Source organism: Pimephales promelas, chromosome 2 (genome assembly GCF_988280905.1).
Source record: "Pimephales promelas chromosome 2, fPimPro1.hap1.1, whole genome shotgun sequence".
Taxonomy (NCBI): domain Eukaryota; kingdom Metazoa; phylum Chordata; class Actinopteri; order Cypriniformes; family Leuciscidae; genus Pimephales; species Pimephales promelas.
The window spans coordinates 11145881-11158664 of NC_142770.1; the positions used below are offsets into that span (position 1 = coordinate 11145881).

The 12784-nt window shown below is 35.6% G+C and overlaps 2 protein-coding genes across 3 annotated transcripts; one reads left to right on the plus strand and one right to left on the minus strand.

Annotated features, from left to right (window-relative positions):
* Positions 1–529: 529 nt before the first annotated feature.
* On the minus strand, positions 530–4419 carry gpx4a (glutathione peroxidase 4a). Of its 2 annotated transcripts, none has more exons than XM_039682608.2 (7): positions 4270–4419; positions 3219–3313; positions 2063–2207; positions 1834–1985; positions 1210–1234; positions 1028–1087; positions 530–888 (listed from the first exon to the last, which is right to left on the minus strand). In XM_039682608.2, the coding sequence occupies exons 1-7, from the start codon at positions 4333–4335 to the stop codon at positions 856–858; spliced, it is 576 nt and encodes a 191-aa protein (XP_039538542.2). In that variant the 5' UTR covers positions 4336–4419; the 3' UTR covers positions 530–855. The 2 variants fall into 2 exon arrangements, with proteins under 2 accessions (XP_039538542.2, XP_039538543.2); XM_039682609.2 differs by lacking the exon at positions 4270–4419 and adding an exon at positions 3446–3593.
* A 549-nt stretch (positions 4420–4968) lies between these two features.
* On the plus strand, positions 4969–11592 carry LOC120486530 (DNA-directed RNA polymerases I, II, and III subunit RPABC1). Its single transcript, XM_039682607.2, has 8 exons — positions 4969–5140; positions 5301–5475; positions 5581–5696; positions 8194–8274; positions 8368–8426; positions 8561–8639; positions 8725–8797; positions 11509–11592. Exons 1-7 carry the CDS (start codon positions 5084–5086, stop codon positions 8788–8790), a joined length of 633 nt encoding a protein of 210 aa, XP_039538541.1. The 5' UTR covers positions 4969–5083; the 3' UTR covers positions 8791–8797; positions 11509–11592.
* Positions 11593–12784: the final 1192 nt, after the last annotated feature.

Consider the following 12784-nt stretch of genomic DNA (forward strand, 5'->3'; position numbering starts at 1 on the left):
TTCGACCTCGTCCATGAGTGTTAACTCAAACGTAAACGCGAATGGCGAAGCTTAAATTAACGGGTATGTCCCTCTTTGGCTAATGTACTTTCAAGATGGAGGGGCAACATGGCGACCGACGTTAGAACATGCGTTAGAACCACTCACCCGTATGTATTTTCAATGGCATATTATACACTCACGAGAATACTTTATTACTTGAACGGAGTAAATATACATTAATGAGCACATATATTTTTGAAACAACTAAGTGTTTTCAGCTAAGAATAAACTAAAAGAGATACACAGTGTATCTTAAGGACACGACTTCCTTACTGGAGACTTTAGTGAAAGTAAATACTGGTCAAATATTCCTCCATTACAAGTAGCTAATTTATAAAGACCGTAAAAGTAAAGAAGTACTTGTTTTTAAAAGTATCAAAAGTAAAAACTAAATTTCAATGCATTGTAAAATTCAAGCTGATAGAAGCAGCTGATTTTCATTTCGTTTAATAAACTCTCACTGACACCAAATCACCACATTCACAAATTTTAAAATCAATTTCTTTGCATTTATTAAGAAATGTCATGATAACATGTTTAGTGCTGAAGAAATGTACATATTTTCGTGTAAAAGCCCTGGGGCAGTTTAAGGACAAAAGTCTCTCTCCAGACTGACGGCTGGCCACAGATGATGCTCTCAGGAGGGGTTGCACGCCAATGCATCAGGTCTGTTTTTTCCTCAAGACGGGGTTTCGAAACAAACCATCATTATTCCTTGAGACGACATCACTGATTCCCAGCTGTCAGTCGGGGAGAATGAAGAGGGGCGTCAGGGCAGGGTAGGGTCATGTGACACTCAGCTAATGGTTCTTCTTAGAGATATTTGGGCAGATCCTTCTCCACCACCTGGAAGAGAAATATCTCATAAAACTTGCAAATTTTGAGCCAATATCACGGTGACAATTAGATACTGTAGCTAATCGCAAACACAACCTAGTTTATGACTAGAATACAATCAAAGATTAGTAGAAACTGAACAACGTACGCTTGGATCCTGCATGGGAGAATATCTCTTCACAACCTGGCCTTCACGGTCAATAAGGAACTGAAAATAAAACAAAAACATATTGATTTTAAGGATTTATTTTAATGAAGCCACAAAATATACAAGATTTAGCGACTCGTAAAACGCTTTGCATTGGCATAATTCAAAGGAAAAATGTATACCTTTGTGAAATTCCATTTGATGGAACTATAATGGAATAAAAACAACAGTCAATAGACATTTAAATATAATTTTTAGAATGCATCAGGTTTTTTAAAGGTATAGTTCACCCAAAAATGAAAACTCTGTCATTAATTATTCTTCCTCATGCCGTTCCAAACCTGTAAGAATTTTGTTCATCTTCCGAACACAAATAAAGATATTTTACATGAAATCTGAGAGATTTCTGTCCCTCTATTGATAGTCTACGCAACTACGACTTTTACTCTTCAAAAATTCATAAATAGATCGTAATACTATTCCATATGAATCGAGCGGGTTAGTCCCAATTTTCTGAAGAGACTTGATTGCTTTATATGATGAACAGATTGAATTTACCAGTCCAAAACCATTGACTTCTACTGTATGCACAAAAACAAACAACAACAACAATGGAAGTTAATAGGAACCAAAACTGTTTATTACCGGCATTCTTCAGAACATTTTCTTTGAAATTCCACAGAAGAAAGACAGTCAAACAGGTTTGAAACGACATGAGGGCGAGTAAATATGACATCATTTTCAGTTTTGGCAGGACTATCCCTTGAATGATATCAAATTTACACATAATTTACAAGTCAACTCACTTTCCAAAGTATCCTTTTCCATTGGGTTGTTCCTTCAGCCACTTCCACAGAGGATGCGCGGTGTCGCCGTTCACGTCAATCTTACTGAACATGTCAAACTCTGCGCCGTAAGACTTGGCGAATTCCTTGATTTGGGAATTGGTTCCTGGTTCCTGAACAAAAGCATATTATTTGGATCATGGTATTAATTTTGATTTAAGAGCGTTAAAAAGATTTTTGCTTTCCGTACCTGCCGTCCAAACTGGTTGGATGGGAAGGCCAGGATGCGTAAACCTTTCTCAGCATAGTTGGCGTGCATCTTTGCAAACTGAGAGTAGTTTACCGGGGTTTTGCCTCACTTTGAGGCAACGTTAGTGATGATGACAACATTTCCCCTAAAATATACAGTAGATTAGATTTTGTTAGTGTTACAAAACAGTGACTCTTAAAGGAGTAGTTCACTTTAAAAAACATATTTGCTGATAATTTACTCACCCCATGTCATCCAAGATGTCAATTCATCTTATAATTAGGGCTGTGCAAAAATTAATTGCGATTAATCGCATCCAAAATAAAAGTCTGTGTTTACATAATATATTTGTGTGTGCTGTGTATAATTATTTTGTATATATAAATACCTATGCATGCATGTATATATTTAAGAATTATTTGCGCTTAAATTCTGTATATATTTATAAATAAATAATCTATATTATATAAATATAAATATTTTATATATGAATAACACATTTTCTTAAATATATACATGCATGTGTGTGTATTTATATATACAAAATAATTATATACAGAACACACAAATATTTTATGTAAACACAGACTTTTATTTTGGATGCAATTAATCGCAATTAATTTTTGCACAGCCCTACTTATAATTCATCTTTCGACTCAATTCATCTTATAATTTTTTTACTTTTTTATATCATAATTTTGACTTTATATATCATAATTTAAACTTTTCATCTCATAATTTTGACCTTTTTGTCATAACTGTGACTTTTTATGTCATATTTATGACTTAATGTCATACTTGTGACTTGTCAATTTCTACTCAATTAATCTCATAATTTACATTTTTCTTCTCATGTTTTTAATTTCATAACTGTGACTATTTGTGTCGTATATGACTTAGGATGTCATACTGTGACTTATTTCAATTTCCACAGTCAATTCATCTAATAATCTCATTTTATGATTTACCAAAACATGTGTTTTTCTTCTATGGTGGAAATGGGCTTCAATAGAAATCTGTCAATTCCAATTGCCCAAAAACTGAAGACTGACTCTGACTTTCATCAATTAGCGTCGACTCCTCCAGAACTAATTTATTTGAAAATGAAATATAATGAAATAATGAAAAAGCTGACGCGCTCATTTCTATCTCTCACCTGTATTTCTCCAGAGAAACTTCATTGCCTTCTATATCTGTGACTGTGAAGTCGTAAATGGATTTGGCCGTCTGCCAGTCCTCTAGCTGTCCAGACTGAGATGGAAAACAAGTAGGACATATTTGAATACATTTGAAAACATACAAATACAAGTATTTTAAGTCCAACTGCAACTGAAAACCTGTTAATCCAGTGTTCACATTCATACATATTAAAATCATTCTCACCACAGTCTGCAACACTAGGGAGAAAACGACAGCAGAGCCTAAGAAACGCATGGCTGCTTTTCAGTACTATCTACTGAAACAGCAGGCAGCGTGTTCGATCAAATCCTCTTGCTAAGCACCTTATCCTCGAGAAACATCCAGAACACTGAAAACTCCTCATATATATATAGGGATCCTGATAAATATTAACTTGTGACGGTTTCTTTCTTAATAGGTTGAATTTTTGCTGACTTCATGCTTGTAACTGGTCCACATGCAAGGGATTTGATGGTAAATAATTTGAGGTCAAAAGTCACTGGGTGACGATCTTACACAACCTGATAAAGCTGATAGCTTGATGTGTGTGTTGGCACTCGGTCCACATGTCAGATAAGACTCTTATGTGCACATTATATAAATTATACTGTAAATGTAGAAGAATATGATATTTCATATGAATAGTGATTTAGACATTGCCGGATGGATCCATGCAACAACAAAAAATATAACAATAATAATACATAAAATAATGTTTGACACATTAATTGCAATAAAACACCCATGAATATACCATTGTATGCCAAAAAGAAACATGATTAAACAAATAGATTGTTATTGCGCATCATTTAAATAACAGACCAGATAACTACACAAAGGCTAAACACATACAGCGAAGCTAGATCTTGCGCAATAGGACTGATTATACTCATGTATCTGTATACTGATGATAAACATTTAACGTTACAAAAGCCGTTATTACGCAGCACTAGATCGTATTTACCAGATTACGTAATATGATTAAAATTGGCAAATGTAAGTTAAAGAAGTATTTAACTTTTCGATACCATTGCACCAATGATCCCACTGCTCGATAAAGCCCCGAACAGCAAAACACGATTGATAAAACTCATGTTTTGTTCTTTACGCTTCGCAAAGTCCAGTAGTGATCGATCGGTGGTGATGCCCAAATGAATCGTTCCTTTAAGTCGATTCTTTTCAGAGAATTAGTTGTTCATAAGACACAGAACGATTCGTTCATAAAGTATGATCCGGATCCGACTTACGAGAACTCATGAAATTACAATAATGTCCCGTACTAATAAAATGTCATTAATCAACAATACTTACCCTTATATTTGAGCGTTTTAGTGAATGTAATATATCTAATGCTAGGATGTAAGGGACGACAAAGGAATCAACGAATCACTTTATAAACCGGTTCTTTGAACTGTTCGTGTTGAACGAACCTATTTGCAGAAAACACACGCACTTTCCACATGAAATTCCAGATACTCAGAACTGTTTCTGGATAGTTATAAAACCTCCTCCCTTTTAATATTTGTTTTTAGGATAAATCGATAACGATAAAATAATGAAGATTAGCTGTAATGTATGCGTTATAAAAAAATCGAATTTAATATTGCATTTATTTGCTATTATTGACATTATATCATACACTTTTATAATAAAAGCTTATTTATTTACAAAAAAAACGTAGTACGTATTGTTTTTGTATATACCTAATCAAAGTGCGCGTTCTGTTCAGTCTGACGTCATATACACGCGCCATCAGCAGGACGCAAACGTGCAGTACACTGCTCGAATCAGCTGTCTGTTTTAAACGAAATATTTTGTATTAATCATCTGTTTTAACGCGATATGGATGACGAGGAAGAGACTTACAGACTATGGAAAATTAGGAAAACTATAATGCAGGTAAATGAACAGCAACACAACTTGTTTAGTAACGTTATAAGCCATGTTGCGTAGACCGTTATTGTGACTCTTATTCCGATCCGTAGGAGTTTAATGTTTTATTAGTACAATACACATCAAAATATGTAATGTTATTATTGTGTATATCGTCTCGGTGTAGCTTTGCCACGACCGTGGTTATTTGGTGACGCAAGATGAGCTGGATCAGACTCTTGATGAGTTCAGAAGCCAGTTTGGAGACAAACCCAGTGAGGGACGACCTCGACGAACCGACCTCACTGTCCTGGTCGCCCACAACGACGATCCAACCGACCAGATGTTTGTGTTCTTCCCTGGTATGTTCTATCTTCCATCCCTGTTTAACGCTTACGAACTATTGATGGATTTTTGATATATTTCGGATGTCCAGGACTGATTATACATATTTATCTTGCTTTCAGAGGAACCAAAGGTTGGAATCAAAACCATAAAGATGTATTGTCAGCGTATGCAGGAAGAAAACATCACTCGGGCCATTATTGTAGTGCAGATGGGCATGACGCCCTCCGCCAAACAGGTGAGTGAGCCACAATCATATTCACTGCGATATCGATGGTTAGATGGTGGTGCAGGAATGTCTGACGTCACTTTGTAGGCCAACCGGCAGTTAGTATCACACTGATTCCCTCGACAAAATCCCAATAGTGATTTCCCATAGACTTTTGGACTTTTCTCAGGTTTTATCTTAAAACATTTTCCCAGAACGTTTAAATTTAATTAGAATAGTTTATATTCACAATTATAAGCATACCAAGACTGTAAAAGCAGCCTGAGTTTAGCTTTTCAGTGTCCCATGTCCCATTTTGCACATTGTTAGCAAGGCCCACAAAGTGATGTCATACCTGCACCAATGGAAGGTTATTCGAAGGTGCAGTGATGTGTTTTTGTAGGCCAACCGGAAGTTAGCGTCAGCCTGTCTCCCTCAACAAATACCTAACTGTTTTACATTGGCTTTTGGATTATTGCTGAAAAGAAGCTATGCGACCAACAGAAGTTTATGATTCTTGTATGTTTTGTTCATTATCATAATCTTCACAAATGAACAATTTTAAAGAATTTAAAAGCCTAATTATTGTTGCCAGAAGTAAATGTAGGCTAAAGAGGGCAATTGTTGGGTTCTGAAACTAAAACCTCCCTTTATTTTCTTCATAGGTCAATTTGGTTTCAACAGTAATTTATAAATCATTTAAGACAGTCCTACTTTGATGTCTGAGGTTGTTAAGATTATTTAAACAATTATTTTTTAAAAAGAATCGTGTTTAACAACTGAGAGTCAGAGTATTGATGTATGACGTGAAAGTACAGCGAGGGAGATTAAAGACTTAAATTGTCCATTATTTAGTTCTAAAGATATACAACAATGTATAAAATGCTCCATTATTTTGTATCTTACCTTACGGCCCCTGTAGAAGCCGTTTTTGTAAAAATAGACTAAAGGTTGCGTCATAACCATGGGAATTTCTGTCGCACAATTGAGACATTACCGTATAGACACGAGCAGAAGCTCGCAAGCAATCTTTTACTGTCTATGAGGCAATCGGAGGGACATGGAGGCACAAAGTCAAGGGAGAAGTCCATAGATAGAGAATCCATAAAAGCAACGGGACAAAATATGTCAACAACGTTTTTGAGGAATTAGGCGATTCAGATTTGTGTTGGCACAGCTACTAGAAGATTTACAACTGTCAGACTGTTGTCACGCTCAGTTTGAGCCCGCGGAGTCAATGGGGTTGCTTTGTTTTGTTTTTTCATTGGTCTATTTTGAGATTTTGGGATATTTGTCTTCAATAACATGTCGTATTTCAGACTTGTGAAAAAAAAGTCAGAAAAACACATTTAGGTCTTTATTTTACTAAACTTTGTCTGTTTGTGTCTGTAGATTTCTCATAAATTCTTCAAATTCTTCAGTCGCTATAAATCATCCTGCTGCTCGATCGCGATCTGCACCCTGTCATCACACACACCGTTAGAAAGCTCTCTTTCTCCTGTCCAACGCTGTTGGGTCCAAATATAGTAATTTCCTTTTTATCAGCAACCAATTGTGAAAGTAAAAGGGGGGATTTAACTCTAAATATGCGATCTCATTGGCTGATGCTAAATCTTTAAAGCCCATTTTCTCAAAATGACTTTTCTCTCACACTCCAAGTCCCAAATCTCCACTTCAGTAGCACCTATATACACCAAACTTTCCATCATGAAGACATTTACAGAGGGATTTGTAAATATATTATTCCTAGCCTGATTTATATAACATTTTATTCCAAAAAAATGGTGCAAATCTTTTTTTTAAAAAATTGGCAGTATATTCTGATTTACAGGATAACAAAAGTAGATATATCCATATAGTAGATATCCAAGTAGATAATCCCTCTGTAATTTTTTTCACATGCAAATTAGTGCTTATTTAATTAGATAACACCTCATCTGTATATTTAAACATTAAATTACAGAAATTTGTAATGTATTTTTTCTCATCTTAGTGTAGGTAATCAACTGGGAAAGTTTCATGGTGATATCTGCTAGTTAAAAAAATTACCCTATTCACCTGTAGTGTCTCGCCTTAAATGAAGTGTAATTTGCAATGCATCATGGGATTGTAGTTCTCTCCCTCACAAAAGATTTAAAGTACGCAGTCTTGTCCGATTATCTAGCTGTGAAACTGGACTAGAGTAGTTGGGTTTAGCTGTTCGGCTGATGACGGTTAATGCCCCCGGCAAATAATGTAGTCTCCTTATGACACTTGTTAGCAACCATACATTTTTGAGACAGCTAAAAGCTTTAATTAAATCATAAGCAGGTATTACTGATGTATTTTGTGTCAGAATAAAACACAAAAATATTTAGAGCTTGTGTCAACCACAGACATCATTTCAAGCATTTAACCCATTGACTTCAAACGATGGACTGAAAGTGCTCAAACCGTTTGAGTTTTGGCCGACGAAAATGTGATTCCTGCAGACTGCAGCTGCTGTATCGCGCAAGATATTTAACTTGGTTTGTCTTTCATATTTCAGTCTCTGGTAGACATGGCACCAAAGTACATCCTTGAGCAGTTTCTTCAGCAGGAGCTTCTAATCAACATTACTGAACACGAGGTGAGAAGAAACCTGCATTTTAACATGGACTTTCAGCACGTTTTAGATTTTTTGCCAGTTTTTGTGCAATGAAAATGTGATAATTCTTTTCAGCTTGTTCCAGAGCACATAGTGATGACTAAAGAGGAAGTAACCGAGTTGCTAGCACGATAGTATCCTTTTGTACCTGGAAGCATGTAGTCACTTTATCTGCTCACACACAATTGAATGGTTTTCTGTAGAACTTATCTGTAGTTATAGCTTTAGGTTGGAGACTTCTGGTTAGCCTTAACCAGCTCCTCTCCAGTAAACTAAAGGAAAGCCAGCTTCCCAGAATTCAAGCTGGGGATCCCGTCGCCCGTTACTTTGGCTTAAAAAGAGGCCAGGTGGGAAATTAATCTAAAGTGCAGCTTTCTTATTTTCACATCTCTGAAAATATTTGGTGTAAGTAACTTGTGTCGTGTTTTTCAGGTTGTTAAGATCATCAGACCGAGTGAAACTGCTGGACGGTACATCACATACAGATTGGTCCAGTAATGCTCCAGTAAGTCAGTATTTCTGTTGTATTTCAGTTCATTAGTATAGGGTTGGGAATCAAATCAATTCCAATTCTGGAATCCTCCTAAACGCATTTGGTGACCCAAAAATGAAAATTCTGTCAGTATTTACTCACCCTCATGTTGTTCCAACCCCGTAAGACCTTCGTTCATCTTCGGATCACGAATTAAGATATTTAAGATATTAAGATCACTCCTGCATACAGTCCATAGGCTTCTTGAGGGAATGACTTGCTGTCCTCGAAAAGTCATTAAAGACATCGTTAAAATAGTCCAAGTGACTACAGTGGCTCAATCTTAAGTTTATCAAATGACGAAAACACTTTTGTGCGCAAAAAAACAACAAAAATAACGACTTTATTTCAACTATTAGTTTATTTCTCCCTCTGCGCGAGTGAGGTTACTAGTTTAATAGCGTAAGCTTCTGTTATTGTACGTCACACGCATCACACACATGACCAGCGTCGGCCAGTAGTGAGCCTACGTGTGACGTAGCTCTACGCAATCACACTACGTTAACTGACTACAGGCCCACAGAGAAGGAAGTGAATAGTTGAAATAAAGTCGTTATTTTTGTTTGTTTTTGCGCACAAAGTTTTCTCGTCGTTTGATAAATTAAGATTGAGCCACTGTTGTCACTTGGACTATTTTAACAATGTCTTTAATGACTTTTCGATGCCAGCAAGAGTCATTCCCTCAAGAAGCCTATGGACTAGTATGCAGGAGTGATATTAATATCTTAATTTGTGTTCCGAAGATGAACGAAGGTCTTAAGGGGTTGGAACAACATGAGGGTGAGTAAATACTGACAGAATTTTCATTTTGGGGTGAACTAACCCTTTAAGTGAACTAGGGCTGCAACAACTAATCGATAAAATCGATTATAATCGATTATGAAAATCGTTGTCAACGAATGTCATTATCGATTAGTTGGTCTGATTACGTCACGGGGATTGTTTACATGCTACATGCGCTTCTTACATGCGTTTCTTACGTGCGCTTCATGAGGCACACACGCAGTCTCTCTCCCTCGCCGGTCTGTGCGCAACACGGACGGTTTGGAGCACATTATCTTCTGTCTCGCATGCGCATTCTTGATTCCGTGAGTTTGAACTAATTTGCGGGCATCAGGAAACCGCTATCAATATGCAGCATACACGAAAATCATTCACCTTTCGGCAAATTCGCCGTTTTGAAACCAAAATAGGTGACCTGCGTTAATCGTGTATACTTTATGAAGCCATACTGTAGGCTAGTATAATGTGAGATAGAAATGTATATTTAAGTCATTAAATTCAAGTTAACGTAAGCTTTTCCCTCCACTGCGGCTGTCAGTCATTCTCTATTCGGTCTTCAAACAGCGCGTCACGTTACAACAGTTAACATGATGAAACTCTTTCCAAGATGATTCAATGTTATTATTATAATTGATCCGTAGATAAAGGTCTATGGTTTCGTAATATAATGACTATCTTGCTAGACTTTTATTGCTGTAACTTTAACACACAAAAGAGTGTGGTTTTTAGGGTTTTATTTAGTTATAAAAAAAACAAAAAAAATGAAATAAATTTATCCGATTAATCGATTAATCGAAAAAATAATCGTCCGATTAATCGATTATCAAAATAATCGTTAGTTGCAGCCCTAAAGTGAACATAAACAGTTGAGAAAGAAAACGCATGTGTAACAGTATATTGGATCGGAAGTAGGGTTGGACAATTTTGGCAAAAATCATAATCGCGATTAATCGAACAAGTCACCTCGATTACGATTATTGAACGATTATTTTAACTTTTTTTTCTCTCATGTATGATTTTTTTTTCTAATGAAAGAGTGCATAATCCTCTCTTTGAGATTCTAAAATAAGGAAACACACAGATAGCATTTAATGCTTATTAAATATTTAAAAATATTTTTTAAAAATTTAGAAAATTTTTCTTTTTGTAAACAAAATAAATTATTGTAAATATTGTCATCTTAAAAGTAAAATATAACTTGTATAAAACAAAAAACGAATCCTTTTCACATTATAGCAATTGTAAATGCTTTTTTTTCTCTGAATCGATCATAAACTAGCGCATTATGTACCGTTTCACGTTGGCGAAAGATCCCGGCTTAAACGGCATCGCAACGCGGCATTGATTACGGCTTTTGTTCACACAGCGCGTGCGCCGTGACTGAACCATGGACTGAACACAGCAATGTTACTCTGTCCCCAAAGTTTTTGAAAACTATACCATCATTATCATCATTAGGTGTTCAGTCCTTAGGTTGCATAGTTTCTTTACGAAGTGACATCGCCACCTACTGGCCTGGCAGCGTAATAGTTTTGTCGTTTTCGCAGATCTGTGTGAACGGGATCGTTTTGACAATGTTGTCATCTGTACATGAAAAATGCAATGGAAAAACTTTACCGTTTTTAGTATTGTCGTCATGTAAACATACCCTCGATGTTTGACCCAACCCTACTAGAGTGCTAAGTTAATTTTGCTGTTATTGTCTTTCCTCTTATTTCCCTGTAATACTTTATTTTTTTAGTATTTTGATAATCCAAATTCAAGTTGCTATTCTGTAAATCAATGTTATTTTAGTCTCATTAACTTAAACTTTTACTAACTAATGATTTGTCTTTTAAATTTCACATTGTTAGTTGATAATGCTGTAAGTTATTGATATTTTTTCATCTTTCCTTTGTCAGGCTCAACAGTTTCTCCAACTGCTGAAAGTGGTCTGATTTCCCTTTTTTTAAATTCTTTTTTAACTAATAAATATGGTTCTGTAAGTCAGTCTCTCCTTGTATCATTTCTTTTTACAGCTTGTCATATAACTCTGAGCAGTGCAAAGTGGAGAAAAGAAAGTTCTCACCTTCTTTTTTCTGAAAGGCATCATCACAAAGCAAATGTCCTCAAGTTTAATGAAAAAAAAAGATGTGTGCACATTGTTCACTACCAACCAAGCATTGCATACTGCAACACAATGACACCTCTTCCTCACTGGGTTTATAATTTGCATGCAACCATGATGTCAAGTTGGAATTGGTTATGAACAGAAAATGATTTACATTTTTTTGTTTATTAAAAGAGGAGCACAAACACAAAATTTAACAGATATTCAACGATGAGTATAAAGTGATCTCATAGGATAGAATGCATGATAGATTGTTGCCTGATGACACCGGAGGCGTACCGCTGTTTGTAAAATAAAGCTGAAAACCAATAAAAAAGGCCTTTAAGGTGAGGTTGAAGTATTTTAAATATTAAAACGCATCTTTAACAATACATTGGAACGTTATAAAACAAACCCCAGCAATCTTGTGTGTGGGAGAAACTCAGAGATTGAGTGTTTTGCCGCTATTGTTACTCTGATTGTTACACCTGGCACTATGTTGAGATTTTGGCTTCTGGAATTGTCAATTTTGATAGCGGAGTAAAGAGACACATATTTCTGGATTCTACAGATCCTCCGCTACAATTTGGAGGCATTGAAAAAAATTATTATTATTTTTAATATAAAAATATGAAAAATAAATAAACAAGGGATTTAACACATATTTATTCCTCAAAGGCTTTAGAACACCTGCAAAAAAAATTGGATGAAAAAACATAAAGAAACAAAACAGATATTTACAATTCTGTAACTGTAGTCAGTAGTCACCATACTTTTTTTTGAGAAAAACACTGAAAGAAGAATATAAAGGGAACAAAATGTTCATTAGAATGGAAAATTCTCAATGGTCTCAATTTACAAAATATACAAAACCACCCCTAGATGACACTGTGCACTGCATTTGAAAGACTTGAAATATTGATGTTTCAATATTTGATGTTTGATTGTAAAAAAAATGGTCTTCCAATAGTCACTTACTGCTGGGAGCTTTAGAACTCCCATGTACAAAACCAAGCCAATGAAGCCAATGAACCAAGCCAATGTCCAATGAATTTGAACATCTCTGCAGGGTTGATAGTGGTCCACTT